The 15,855-nt window shown below is 26.4% G+C and overlaps 1 protein-coding gene across 3 annotated transcripts in view; it reads right to left on the bottom strand.

The window, feature by feature from the left end:
• The window catches only part of LOC145837143 (cholesterol transporter ABCA5-like), a 45,531-nt gene that overhangs the window by 26,146 nt on the left and 3,530 nt on the right, over nucleotides 1–15,855 (bottom strand). For all 3 annotated transcript variants that reach the window (XM_082944910.1, XM_082944909.1, XM_082944911.1), the window contains exons 8-17: nucleotides 15,629–15,770; nucleotides 14,899–15,087; nucleotides 13,418–13,568; nucleotides 11,450–11,612; nucleotides 10,497–10,666; nucleotides 9,925–10,121; nucleotides 7,388–7,507; nucleotides 3,700–3,838; nucleotides 2,729–2,819; nucleotides 1,506–1,645 (exon numbers count right to left, since the gene is read on the bottom strand). In XM_082944910.1, coding sequence (XP_082801036.1) covers nucleotides 1,506–1,645; nucleotides 2,729–2,819; nucleotides 3,700–3,838; nucleotides 7,388–7,507; nucleotides 9,925–10,121; nucleotides 10,497–10,666; nucleotides 11,450–11,612; nucleotides 13,418–13,568; nucleotides 14,899–15,087; nucleotides 15,629–15,770 — 1,502 coding nt within the window. The remainder of the gene's footprint in view (nucleotides 1–1,505; nucleotides 1,646–2,728; nucleotides 2,820–3,699; nucleotides 3,839–7,387; nucleotides 7,508–9,924; nucleotides 10,122–10,496; nucleotides 10,667–11,449; nucleotides 11,613–13,417; nucleotides 13,569–14,898; nucleotides 15,088–15,628; nucleotides 15,771–15,855) is intronic.

Genomic DNA, 15,855 nt, shown 5'->3' with positions numbered 1-15,855 from the left:
TTTAAATTATTAAATTGATTTATGAACAATAAAATATACACAAACATTAAGAACTGACATTGTAAATTATACAAAACTTAACTTTTGATTTTTATTTAAAACTCGTAATAAACTTCGTAATACTTTACTTCCAGAAGATGAACGAGAAGTTTCTTTATATATCAATAAGTAACATGAATTATCAGTTAGACTAATAAATTAAAACTGAGCATAATAGTTTTTAACATCCTACTTTACTAAAAGATTAGGTAAGTTGAGGATTTTTTTTTTTTTGAGCAGAAAATTTTCTAAAAGCATGTTAAAAACAGTGCAATTTTAATAGCTAAGAAAAAAAAAAAAAAAACGAATACCAATTAAACAACAATCGAATAATTAACTACAGCATTTAGTTTTTTACCAGCAATAAAACAACAAACACCTGAGAATTTAGTAACTTTATCTATTGGCATGGTGTATTGAATTTGGTATTTATAAATAAAATAAACTAGTAAACAAAAACATGTTTAGTTAAAACAACAAATACCTGAGAATTTAGAAATTGATCGATTTGCATGATGTATTCAATTTCGTGGGTACAAATAAAGTATACTAATAATTTAAAACTAAAAAACAATAAAACCTGAGAATTTAGAAATTAATCAATTTGCATGGTGTATTCGAGTTCGTGGTTACAAACAAAATATATTAATAATCAAATAATAAAACTAAAAACAACAAAAACATGAAAACTTAGCAACTTGATCAATTGGCATGGTGTATTCAATTTTGGGTAACAAATAAAATATATTAATAATCACATAATAAAACTAAAAACACCGAAAACCTGAGAAATTAGCAACTTGATCAATTGGCATGGTGTATTCAATTTCGTGGTTATAAATAAAGTATACTAAAATTTAAAACTAAAAACAACAAAAACATGAAAACTTAGCAACTTGATCAATTGGCATGGTGTATTCAATTTCGTGGTTGTAAACAAAATATATTATTAATTAAATAAAAAAAACAACAAATACCTGAAAATTTAGCAACTCGGTCAATTGGCATGGTGTATTCAATTTCGTGGTTATAAATAAAGTATACTAATAATTAAAAACTAAAAACAACAAAAACATGAAAACTTAGCAACTTGATCAATTGGCATGGTGTATTCAATTTTGGGTAACAAATAAAATATATTAATAATCACATAATAAAACTAAAAACACCGAAAACCTGAGAAATTAGCAACTTGATCAATTGGCATGGTGTATTCAATTTCGTGGTTATAAATAAAGTATACTAAAATTTAAAACTAAAAACAACAAAAACATGAAAACTTAGCAACTTGATCAATTGGCATGGTGTATTCAATTTCGTGGTTGTAAACAAAATATATTATTAATTAAATAAAAAAAACAACAAATACCTGAAAATTTAGCAACTCGGTCAATTGGCATGGTGTATTCAATTTCGTGGTTATAAATAAAGTATACTAATAATTAAAAACTAAAAACAACAAACACCTGAGAATTTAGCAACTTGATCAATTGGCATGGTGTATTCAATCTCGTGGTTACTCTCCCTGCTAAGATCGTATCCCTGGATGTGATCCGCCACTGCTGACGTGATCTTCTCTTCAACCGCTCCCTCTTCTTTCACCACTCTGAGTATTTTTAATAAAATTTATATAAAAACAATAATAATAAATGTATGTTAGTTTTCGCCATAGCCATTAAAAAAAATTCTATTTAAAAATATTTTAAGGTATTAGATCCTCTTTCACTAATCTGAATAATTTTAACTAAGAGTTATAACAAAATTTATTTTATTTTTAAAATGTATTAATACAAAGTAGTTTAATTATAGAGTTAATTTTGTTTAACCAGGTAAATAAGTACAATATAAACAAGTCAACAATGTATAAACAAGCATGAAGAAAATAATAAGTTGTTCATATATAAATAAGTGAATAATTATGACATTGACAGTTAACTAAGTAAGACGTTACGTAACCAAATTAGTTTAGTAAGCATATACTGTTGTAATATTGAACAGCAGTATTAAAGTATACATAGTTTGTAACCTTACTATTTTAAACACTATTTTCAATTATGAAGTACGCTACACAAACAGCTGACAGACATCGCGACTAAAGTTCAAACGTTTTTTACGTTTGTAATAAGGGAGAAAATGCAACTTAGTAACTTAGCTTCATTCTGTCTAACTTGGGTGTATTATTTGTAAGGATAAGATTTATATTCGAAAAAAAATTCTGTACTTTTACTTACTCCTCTGTTAGTACAAGTTTTTTATAAATATTATATACTTTATCAAAAAATATTCAAAGTCTAATAAAAACTTACAAAACAGTTGTTTAATGGCTATTTAATTTTATTAACTTATAATTCACAGTAACGTAGAAAGATTACATACCAATGATTAAATGCAATTAATGTAATACATATACAATCTCATAAGTTGAGAAAAATTAACTGAACAGTACAAATTGTGTAACAAACTAATAAATAAATAAAAAACAGCAAATATAAATTTTTTAGTGAAAGAACTAAGCAGTAATGTGTATGAAGCTTTTCTTATAATTTCAACATTAGTTGTTATTTTCAAACTAGTTTATAAAAAAAAATATTTTATAACAATACTTAAAAAAATAAATTTCATAAACTCACATTAAAAGTTGCAGCCTAGCATCAAATTTTAATAAAATATTTTACAACTTTCAACTAACCCGAGATGGTAGCCGACACCGAATCTGTTTTTGAGAAACAATGAAGATCCAACACACCTCAACTTTCCCTTACTTATTATCGCTTTCCTGTCTGAATAAAAATATTAAGTTTTATTTAGTATTTGTTTACAGTATATTTCAGCAGTATTGTTTAAGGAATATTTCAGTAATATTAAGGCCATAGGGGGGTTAGCCATGTTTTTTACAAGTTGATCTTGTTTTATAGAATTTTATCTAAGCTTTAAGATCCTTTTTATGGTTCTAAAAAACTCGAATTATTTTTTGAGATATGACCAGTCTAAGTCGGGCCGCATAATAGGTTACCTATGGGAAGGGAAAACTAAAACAGCGAAAAAAGACTATTTTGTTTAAAATCTATTTCCTCCTACATTTTTTAAGCAATCTTCTTCACTTTTTCACAGTCTTATCTTTATACAATATAAGAAAACCTTACTTGTGAATTTAAAAAATTTTGAGTAAAATAAACTTTTAAAAAAAAAAAAACTTTTTTTCAATTTTTATCATAAAATTTTTATTTTTTTAAATTATCAAAACTCATAAGATACGTTTTTTTCTTATAATGTAAGGAACATTTCCTAAAAATTTGAAGAAGATTGGTTGAAAAATGAAGGAGGAGATAGATTTTTAGTGATTTTTAAAACTTCCGAGAAAATTTGCAGTCCATACATTTGTATCAGAAACTTTTTTTAAAAAATAAAAATATCTCAAAAGTTAAATGATATATTTTAATTCTATAAAAACTGGCTTATAGTTTGTAATTAAAGATTTTATATAAAGGCCGAAGTTAATTTTTGTAAAAAAAAGTATTTCACCCCCTTATGGCATTAATAGCTTAAAAACATTCACTATCGTCATAAGTAAATATTTCATTTAATACTCTCGCAAACTTTTTGGTAAATATAGCAATTTTTTAAAGAGATAACTTTACGATTATTAATATCAGTTCTTACCAGAAAGTATATCAGCTTCGTCCATGAAGTGTGTGGTCAGCAACGTCACTTTTCCCTCCCTCCTCTCGCGCAAAACACTCCACAATTTCCTCCTGGAGAGCGGATCCATCCCCGCTGTTGGCTCGTCCAGTACCAGGATCTGATGAAATATTATCATACTTTTTATTTGAAAATTTTCAATAATATAATTTTACATATTTGTGTGCTTTGTATCATTTTATTGTCACCTGAAAATGCTCTTAAGATCCTTTTAGGAGAAACGGCGTTAGCTTAATTTGACAATCGTTGAATAAAAAACATTTTAATAATTTTTCAATAACAACATTTGTAAGAGGGATTTTTAAAACAATTAAATGTCAGCTCATTCAGTTCTAGGATCTGGTAAAGATATATAATTATGTGTTACATAAAAACATTTTCAAAAAAGTTCAAGCTAAAATAAATTATTTTTTATTTTTATTATTTTTCAGTTCGAATACCTGTAATGTAAATTTTTAAATAACTAAATTTAAACTGAAAAAAAGGGCCATTATCTTAATTTTGTACAGAAATTTTTGTTTAATAATTTTATTAATCTAAACACCTTGTCTATTTATAAGAGTTATTTTTATCAAAACTATCAAAAAAATTAATTGTGTATGCAGCATTTATACTCTAAATGCTATACGTTCGTACAAATAAACAAATTAAAAAAAAATTATAATAAATTATATTTGTGAGTTAGGAAATTGAACATAATAGTTTAAAAAACTTATTGCGTAAATATAAATGTTTTTATTAACTTTACACCACTTTAAAGTTGAAAATCAATCTGTCAAAAAACTGCATTAAAATACACTAGAAAAAGCTGTTAGGGTTTAATTTATGTTTTTACAAAATAAAAAGACTTCTATTTATCAAAATAAACACTTTATGATCACAGTTTATCTTTAAATTGACAAAATAAATCAAAAATGTTAGTCAAATATGTTAGACAAAAAAAACACAAACTGCGTTATTCTTTCACACAATTAAAACATATCTAATCTAGTTAGCAATAGTACTATAAAATAGCAAAATACAAACACTTTTTTGTATTATTTTCACAGCTTAGGTATTTTTATATCATACAAATATAAAGAAACTAAAACGCAATTACAGCATTTTTTTTATATTTTAACGAGATTATAATAACAATCTACCACAGACATTTTCTTTTTTAAGGTCTTTTTTAACATCTAATTATAAGTTAATAAGTATGTATTGTTTTCAATCTTTAAAAGTAAAATTTTATTTTCTATAAAATAATAACAGTTTATTAGCTAAAAAAAATTGTAATTAATTGAGACTAAATTATTTTATCCTATATTTTTATATTAGTATTGTAAAATCTAAAGATTGTCTATTGGAAATTTCCTATTATAAATACAATTGTTAACCATATTACTAATAAATTTATTTATGGTTGTGACTTAAGGTAGTTTAAAATCATTTACAAAGATAATGAATTTATGTAAATTTATTATTTATTCTTAGCTATTAAAGAATTGTAAAAAATATCAATGCATTTAAGAAAGTTTTATAAGTCACAATTCAAAAAAATACTTTTTTTTTACTTATTTTAGTGTACATTTGTGTTAGCTTTGTGTAAAAATTTACAAAATTTCAAACCCTAAAAAACTTTAACTTACATCTGAATATCAAAACATTAGAAGTTGTAATTTTTTAGTTGTTAAACAAAACAGTCCTTAAAGGTTTACATAATATACGCTTGCTTTTCGAATAATCAGAAAAACATAAATCATTATAGTGCATGAGTGTAGTGCAAACAAAATGAATAAATCGGAATGACGCGATAAAATTTCAACAATAGTAATTATTTCATTAGGTAAATAGTTGCGGAAGAAACAAAAAAGTTATCAAATTACAACAAACTGTTTACTCTTTATTATTTCACTAATAATAAAGTTTTTGATTCATTACTTATTATGTCGGTATGTAAATAAGTCCGTTAAAAAACAATAAAGTTATCAAATTACAAATTAGCTTTCAACAAAGGACTTTTATTTACTACTTTAATACTTGTAATGTTTTGAGGTCCATGACCTTGCTTTATAGAAAAATAAACTTAAAAATAAGTTTAATCCATTACAGTACATTCAAATTAAAGTATTTATATCGAAAAATAATAATTTTAGTTCAGTACAATATATTTTACATTTGGCACTGACTAAATATAGATTAAATTATGTAATGTTTAACTTTTTGTAAAGCTTGTAATTCTTTAAAATATGGCTGTTAAAAACTTTGTAGAGTAACCAAATGTACACCTACCAGTACTAAAAGCTAACTTAAAAATTAAGTAAATCTATTTATTAGTTGTAATTTTTTCTTCAGCAACATTTTTTTTATTTATATAGAACTCAATGACTCAAAGTATACTAATACTAATTAAAGTTTAATCTTTTATCTTTTTTTAATCACTTAACAAATAAATACATTTGTTACAATGTTAATTTGAGTGAACAAAATTAAAGACTAATCATTATACTTTCTTGATTGATTATAAATAAATTCGTCATATAAAACACATTTTTTTAAATAACAACGTTAAATGTATTCAGACTTAGTGGTTTCTGTTTATATTTGAACTTGTATTTGTTTATTCGAAACACATTTGAACAAAACTTAAAAGGCAATTTAAACAAACAATTCAAGTTTTTATTGGTTCAGTAAATTAAAGCAGTTTTACTACAAAATTAACATGTTACAGTTTATAAATAGTTTGTACTCCAAATATTGTATTAGTATGTAATTAGTATAATTAGTATGTATTTTAAAAATAACCAAAACAGTGTTTCTTAATTTGAAAATATTTTTTAAAGTCTATGTATAAAAATATAGTTATTTTAATTTATTATTTACTTTTCTTAAAATACTCTTAAAATACAGTCCCAAATAACAAAATCGTAGATTTTTAAAATTTATCAAGTTGTAGAATTTTTTATTTGATAGAATAAAACCTTGAATTTTCTCATGGACGTAAATAACTAATTATTATAATAAAAACAATTTTCTTGCTGCTAGGTATTCAAAAAATATCTATGATAATTGTATAAATGTTGTTTCCTTTTGCTTATTTACTTACCACTAGGTCTTTAAATGTTATTTTTACAACCAAACTTATAGCAAAGTTGCCAAAAAAATCTTAATGTTTTTTTCTAGTTCTTCTGAACTTATTTCAGGCTAACGAAAATAAAAACTTGTTAGTCCATTGCAAGTATTAAATTAAATTTAAGGTAAAAAAAAAACTGTCTTAAATGTTATAAAAAAGTTATAAAGATACTACAATACACTTTAAAAGTGTTTTTAATAAAAAATTCTAAATAACACAAAAAAAATTTTTGTATTTGATAAATTTGTTGGAACTGATCTAAATTTAATTATTTTACATGTAAAAATTAGTTAAAATCCCAGGTTTTCCAGGTCTAATTTTGTCAAAATTGTCAAACTCAAGGTATTTCCAGGTTTTTTGGAAACCCTTCAATAGTATTCAGACTGGTTTCTGTTTATATTTGAACTTGTATTTGTTTATTCGAAACACATTTGAACAGAACTTAAAAGGCAATTTAAACAAACAACTCAAGTTTTCGTATAAAATACACGTGTTGATTGTACTAAAAAAGAAACTAATTACTATATTACAAACCTTGGGGTCACCCATGATCGCAATGCCTACAGACAACTTCCTCTTCTGACCTCCCGATAGCGTCTTTGCTATTGAGTGCAGTTGATCTTCCAGATCCACCAACTTCAATACTCTCTTCATCTGTTAAAATTGATTTTTTTTTCAATGAAATACAGTTTTTTTTCACAAATACTTCGAAAAAAGAATAAATAAGATTGTGTCACCAATTTCCAAGCTTTTATGGAAATTTTTACAATAAACTAGATGTGTACGGAATTTTTCAAAAGGTTTTCGAAATAAGTATTGTTTGATGTTATTAAGTGAGTAAAGATTAATTTAAAAAACAACAAATCATTAATTTATCTTAGACTTTGTAGTTATATAAATAAAACTGTTAATTTTATCTAACTATTTTAGTTAAAAACAATTTAATGTTGGAATTGTTTTATTTTTTGATAACAAAACTTAATCTGCTTGTGAATATGTTACTATAAATAAATATGAAATAATCTTAATTTAATTAGACTGCAATGTTATATGTGTATGCATGAAAGTTTTAGTTTTGTAAGTTTGAAACTATCATTTTAATTCTAAATATTTAAACGGTGTCTTGAATATTTAAACAGTTTAGTTATAATAAAACTAAGACAAATTTCTAATACTTTTTTTTTAGTTTAAATACTTAAGGTTAATTCAATATACACTAACTTTTATTCAAAACTCAATCCAAACTACTTTAAATTAGTATATTGTAATATATTGTTGTCTTAATGTAACAAAAACTATGTAATACATTGCAAAAAATAAGTATAGGTTTTAGATTTTAAATTTCAAATTATAAAACATAAGTACTGAATGACTAAGCTCTAAAGCAGAACAACTAAAACATTTTTTCTCCTGAAAAATATATAGCATATCAATTTTCATGACTATAGCAGAATAATAGTAAATAAATATTATACGACGTAGTATAACAATAGATTTTATTTCAAGGATATCAAGCAATTTCAGGAGAATTAAAACTTAATAAATCAAAACTTTTTGATCAATCAAATTAACCACTTTTTTTTATTCTAATGAAAAAAACGTTTGGAGAAGCTAAAAGCTTTAAGAAATATAAACTTCATACAGCTTATTATGCTTAAATTTTTACTTATATTAAAAATATAACAGTGGGAAGTTTGTGATTATTTTACAAACAATAAACTTATTTTTCTTTTAAACACAATTAGTCGAAAACTTCACACTTTTTTATAAGTAATATAGTTGCTTATAGCTTGTTAACAGTATATAATTAAGCCCTTTTTAGAAGTATATTAAACTCTAAAAATAAAAAAGTTAAAATAAAAAACTTGCTATTAGTTTATGATAAAAACTAATTTTTTACAATGTATCCGATTTTTAATTAAAAATTTCATTTTAAATCACTACAATATTTTAAAGCTTTTTGTAAGTCTTAGAGTATTAAAACTTTAATTTATAAGAAACTTTAATAAAATATAACTAATAACTTATTTCCATGAAATCAAAGACAACATTTACTGTGGTAATAAATTAAATTATTGTTTTAATGTTGGAGAACATAATCACAGCTGATAAAACTAACAATTTAATTTTAGTTTTATATTAGTTGCAAACAATAAAAACTAAAGTTATTTTTGTATCTGACGAGGTCTTTGACCGAAACTTAGTTTGCAAAATAAATTCTTGAAAGAATAAATTCATAGTATCTTACTAATTTAGTTTAGTCGTATCATAACTTTTCAAATTCCATTTATCGCTCAAGGGGCTTTATTGCAAAATTAAAAGTAAAAATAGCTTTAATAATATAAAATTTCAAAACACTTCCATCTTATGTAAATATTTAACACTGTGCTAAAGCTTAAACAACCATTCATTTATACAATTTTCATAACTTCAAACAGATTTTAGATTCTAAAATCTAATGAAAACTTTAAAAATTAACACTTAAAACTTTTTTCGTAGTTAATTTTTACAATGTAGAAGATACTAACTAAAAAGAAATTATTAAAAGTGGATAAAAGTCTAGTTTAAATTTCTTTATAACAAAAAATTTTGTGAACAAAATGAGCTCACATATAATTATAACAACAAAAATACAAAATTATATTATATATTTAATATATAATTATATATTTTAATTATATATATTAAAAAACTTAAAATTAGGGTGACGCAACAAAACAAACTTTAAAAAACCCGAAATGCACCAAAATTTGTCCATTACTAACAAAAAATTAAATTTGTAAACTAGTTTAATCTCTTTAGCATATTAATCAAATACAACTTAACTTTGTAGAGAAATTCGGAATAGCAAAGTAAAAACAACAGACCTCGAGTAAAGATTTAAAAACCAGTTTATTATTTTGAAGTTATTAATCAGTTAACTATTTATTTGTAGCAACAAATAAATAAACCGAACCTCGCTCTCCCACTACAAATACAATCGCCGAAACTAAAAAGTAAAATTAAAAACTAGTTTTATATTTTAATGATTTTAATTAATTAATCAACTTTTTGCAAAAACACCAACACACCTCGCCCTCCCACTTTTCCTCCTCGATGCACTTGATGCCGGCGAACACCTCCAAGTTCTCCTCAACCGTCAATTCGTCGAAGTGCAAGTTGTACTGGGGGCATACCCCCGTCATCTGACGCACCTTGCTGACGTCACGCGACTTGCTGACGTCATAACCGTACACGTTCACCGACCCGCTCGTCGCCTCCACGAATCCTGATGTTTGCGTCATAGATGAAAAGTGGTTCAAATAAAATATGATGAGTATAAATCACAATTATGAGTTTAAATTAAAAGTTATATCAGCTCCTGACCATTATGATGATTAGCTGCATACTTTTCAGCTTAAAAACATCGAGCATTGAAAGCTAACTTTGATAAAAAAGTTGACTTTTTCGTCTAATCAAACAATACCACATGCTTATCAAAAAGGCGACAATCCAACAAAACTGACCAGTGAAAAGGTAAAAATTTAAACTTATAAAATTAGCTTTACAAACTGACCTGTGAGAATGTTCAATATATAAACTGACCTGTGAGAATGTTGAATATATAAACTGAGCTGTGAGAATGTTGTTTATATAAACTGACCAGTGAGAATGTTGAATATGGTGGTCTTCCCGGCTCCGTTGTGGCCCAGCAGCGCGGTTATCTGTCCCTCGTATATGTCCAAAGAGAAATTGTCCACGGCCCTGGTCACTTTCGACCTGTCGGCCATCAGGAGACCTTCCCCGTAGTAAGCTTTCGTCAAGTTTGATATTCTGTATGCAGTTTAAAATAATAATAGTTCTATCAGATCAGTTATTGTATTTGGTTATCAAAGAGTTCTAATTTATAAAATCATGAAAACAAACATTATGTTTTAATCTTTTTTTGTTAGATAAAGTGTTTTATTGGTAAAAGTTAATTTACTACTATTACACAAAACATGTAAGATGTTGCGGTAATGCTAAACTTCGATCATGTTTATAAGTAATAAATATCAAAAGTTAGCAAAATAGGGTTTGATGTAAAAGTTTTACTTGGAATGGTAAACAGTACATTAAAAGTATATGCTTTCATACTACGTCAAATTAGTTATCCTGTATGAGAATGTAATATAATAAAATTTGTTTGATAGATAAACTGTTGAACTTGGTTGTTAAGGCACTTGTAAGTTTTAAATTCATAAGAGCAACATAATTTGTAATTTTTATTTAATAATAATAAAACACGTGGCTGTTGCAGTAATGCTATAACTGAGTCATGTCCATTAATTTTTGAATTAATAAAACTAAGCACCTTATAATTTTATGTAAACATTCTACTTAGTATGATGGTCAGTAGTACATTAAAAAAGTATACTTAATCACAGATTAAAAATACTTTTATGATTTAAATGTTGTAGCAGCGAAACATTTAGTTTCACTTTTTTAAATAAGCTTTATATTTGTAGTTTTACTGTAGTTAAACCTTAAAACTGTTCATAAAAAACATGTGAACTAGATACCACACCAAACAACAACATATTTTTCGATCTCAACGTTTTTCCAGCCCGAACGAACCTGATTGCTTTTTTGCCGCGGAACTCCTCGGGAATTTCCTCCACGTTCTGGTCGTCGTCATAATCCTTATCTTCCTCCTGATCCACCACGACCTCCGTGGAGGACCCGCACCAGAAGGAAGGAGTCAAGCAGAACCACAAGCTCTCGCGCTGCCCGTACTCGCCTGGTGTGTGAGAAAAGTTTGTGATTATTTATTATTTATTAATTATTATTTTTGTACAAATAATTAAAATGTTATTAATAGTTTGTATTGTAACAAGCTGAGAACAATGTTTAAAACTTGTATGATAATCATTCACTATTTTTATGTAGACAGAGATTCGTGATAGTAAAAACCAACAAATAAATTTATGCATTTTTAACATTATGTTCTTTGACAACTCTATTTACCTGTTGAGAAGTTGTTTAAAAGTATGCAATTACTGTTACAACAATCTTGTCGATAAAAAGTAAATGGGCAATAGAAGAAGTAGTTGAGATTGAATTAAACGGATCAGTTTGCTCTCGAGCTGCGCGTACGTTCTTTGAATTTAAAATAAATCCTCTTAATTTTGGTGAGTGAAAGAAAAAGTGTATTGGTAATTAAGCAAATAGTTAAGGTTAAGGGCATAGGGGGGGGTAAACACCCTTTTTTGGTTTTTTACCTTATTTTATATAGTTTTTACTAAGCTACAAGATGCTTTTTACAGATTTTAAAAATTCAGAATAATTTTTGAGATATAGCCGGTCAAAATTGTTGGAGGCAACAATAGGAACCTTATGGGAGGCGCAAACTAAAACGGCAAATAACTAGAAATCACTAAAAATCTATCTCCTCCTACGTTTTTTGAGATAACTACCTAAAATTTTCAGGAAATGTTCCTTGCAATATTTAGAAAATTCTTTCGGAACATAATTTAAAAAAATTAAATAATAAAAATTTTATGACAAAAAAAGTAAAAAAAAAATGTTTTTTTTGTTTATTTTTTATATAAAATTTTTATTTTTTAATTTTTTTAAAATTCCTTCCGACAGAATTTTTTAAATATATCAAGGAACCTTTCCTAAAAATTTGAGGTAGTTATCTCAAAAAACGTAGGAGAAGATAGATTTTTAATGAAGTAGTCTATTTTTGCTATTTTAGTTTGCGCCTCCCATAAGGTTCCTATCGTTGCCTCCGACTTTGGCCGGCTATATTTCAAAAATTATTCTGAATTTTTAAAATCTGTAAAATGCATCTTGTAGCTTAGTAAAAACTATATAAAATAAGATAAAAAACCAAAAAAGGGTGTTTACCCCCCCCCTATGCCCTTAAATTAAACGGATAATTTTGCTCACACGCTGATCTACTGGGACACGTTCAAAATCCACCAGATTAAAATCCACCCAATCAAATTCGATAACCGCATACCGAATCAAGGTAAGGGTAAAAGTGATAGTGAAAAATAAACAAAAAATAAATAAAATTAATTCAAAAAATATTTATAATAAATTAGTAAATAAAGAAAATGTAAAAAAAATCGGGTGGATTTTGAACGCGGGTGGATTTTGATAGTATACGGATTTACTACCCTGTTGTGAAAAGCTAAGAAATAAAAGCAATTATATTGAAACTTGAAGAATCAATAACTTACTTAAAATCCTAAGTACTAGTGTTAGTTTAAACACGCATACTTTACATTTGTATAAAACAATACTCTTGATATTTTTTGAAAAAAAAAAAGACCAAACCAAATTTTTCAAAAATAGGTGATATCGCCTTCTTTATAGTGGAAAAAAAGGTAGATAGGTATTTAGCTAGCAAAAGAGGCGACGGCTTGTGAATTTCTGACAAGTGAGTGATGGTGAAAATGAGTTTTGGAAACCGTGCTTTAAATAAGTGATTGGGCTTAATTGAAACAGATTAATTAATTGTTTTTTTTTTATAAAAGATGTAAAAAAAAGGTACTCTAAAACAATGGATGTAGTTAACATTTTTTTAACACTTACCTGGCACTACGTTGTCGAAGTACAGGGTCAAAACGGCATATATCAGAATGTCCACCGCCATCATTATAATCGGTATCGAAACGGGGTAAGCCCCTGAGTCCATGTTGGAGAATGTGGCTCCTCCGGCCACACCCACTTCTAGTATGGCAACCTTGAAAAAAAAAACAAATTGTAATTTTATTAAAATCTAAAAAATAAATAACACCCACTTCTAGTATGGCAACCTAGAAATTAAAATATAAAAATGTAATTTTATTAAAACTAAAAAAATAAATAAACCCCTTCTTCATATATGGCAACCTTGAAATCAAAACAAAAAAATGTTTTACTTGTTGTTTATCGTTGAATTTTATCTAAAATCTTATCAAGCTTTTAAAACAAATAATAACCACCTACTTATATTTGGCAACCCAATGAAATGAGATGTGTGAAAAAAAATATATTGTTTTTTTTTCTTTACAACTGAAAGTTGTTTATAAGTAAGTCTATTAAGTTTTTACAACAAAAAATAAGGTTTTCAAAAGTACTAAAATTGATTTTTAGAACACGGTATAGAAAACATAAACAAATAAACTAAAGTTAAGAACTTTAATAAGACAAATACAAAAAGTATTAAGAAATATGAATTATTAATGGAAGCAACTTATTTTAAAAACGCTTAAGCATCATTAGTTTCAAATGAATGTCTTATAAAAAGCATCAAGGGCTAAAAGTTTTTTAAAAGTAAAACATACATACACATTTTTTACACCTTTTTATTTGCATTTATTAAAACTTTCAATATTTTAATTTAAACTTTAATATAGCCAATTTTGAAACATTTTATCAGCACAGCTCTTTAAAGAAAAAGAAGTTGTTTAAGCCATCATTTTATGTTAAGCCAGACAAAATACAACAATATAAAATAAAATAAAAATTTAAGCAACTAATATTTCATTTGCAGCTGACAAAGCTTTTTTTTTTGGATTAAGGACATGAAATTACTGTTAACATAAAACAATACAAAGTAAACGCTCACTATCAATGTTTATGGGAATCTAAAGTTTAAGTATTTGCTCCTTTTTTCAATTATAATTAACCAAAAATAACCAATTTTGATCAAGACAATTTTTTTTTATTTAATGATAGATTTTTTGTGTCAAATCGAAATTTTAGTACTTAACAACATGTTATAAATGTTTAAAATTCCAGGTTTTTCCAGTTTATTTTTTTCAAAATTTCTCAAACTCCAGGTTTTTCCAAATTTTAGAATTTTTTGGCAACCCTGAATCAACATCTATACTAAACTATCAAAAGTTTATATCATTTTCTCCGCTCCTGCTTTAAAATTTATTAATTTCTACTTTTATTTACCTGTACAAAAAAGCACTTAACAAAACCAATTCGCTTCAAATCACACAAACCAAGTGTTTATGGGAAGCTAAAGTTTAAGTATTTGCTCCTTTTTTCAATTATAATTAACCAAAAACAACCACACAAACCTGGTTGAGGGCGATGGCGAAGGCGGCTGGGGAGACCAGTGAGAGAAGGTATATGATGGTGTTGGTAACATCGGGTATGAACACCACCGCCAGGTACAGCAGCGATATTATGAGCGTGATCAGCGAACCGAAACCGCCCGCAGACCGCGCTTTCGAGAAGAACGGGGTTAGCATGAACGCCAACACTTCCTGTTGAGTGTATAACGCATGAATTATGAATGTGGCAATTTATAAAGAAGATAGTTAAAATAACATACTGGACTAGGTTTGCTTAGTTCATAGTTGTGTGATAATATTTTTGATAATATAATAAATCTTCTTTTATACTTAAGTATGATATTATATTAAAATATTAGTACAGAAATGAATATCAAAAACAAATAAAAATCAATAACTTATGCTGTTTCTTTTAACTTTTAAGAACAAAATGCATAAACCTGTAATAAAATTTTTGAGTTTTAAGAAGATATTTTGGTAGGTACTAAGACTTAGTATCTATAAGTAGAAAGGATAATTCTCTTTGGTCAAAGTTTTTATTCTAAAATACTAAACCTAAATAAAATACTAAATACTAAAATGTTTAAAATGGTGTACATAAAGTTTTAACTAGATTTCAAAAAAATCCAAGAGGATGTTTTGGTATTTACTAAGACTTAGTATCTATAAGTAGAAAGGATAATTCTCTTTGGTCAAAGTTTTTACTTGTTATCAAATACAAAACCAAACTGACAATGCTGACGCCATACTCAAAGAAAAGGAGGAATATGAGGAAGAAGTCGCTGTTGGGGTAGAGCTGGCCGAACTTGCATATCAGGGACATCACCAGAGTCATGAAGAATATTATTATCAGGTAGGTAAGGAACCACGACGACCTGTAACAAAAAACCGGCGTTAACTTTGGTTGAAAGGTAAGCAAACTCAAGTTTTAAAAGAAATTGTGTTAAAAAACAATATTTT

The sequence above is a fragment of the Thalia democratica genome, chromosome 5 (assembly GCF_965202585.1).
Source record: "Thalia democratica chromosome 5, ktThaDemo2.hap1.1, whole genome shotgun sequence".
NCBI classification, from domain to species: Eukaryota; Metazoa; Chordata; class Thaliacea; order Salpida; family Salpidae; genus Thalia; species Thalia democratica.
This window is presented reverse-complemented; position numbering and strand designations above follow the sequence as displayed.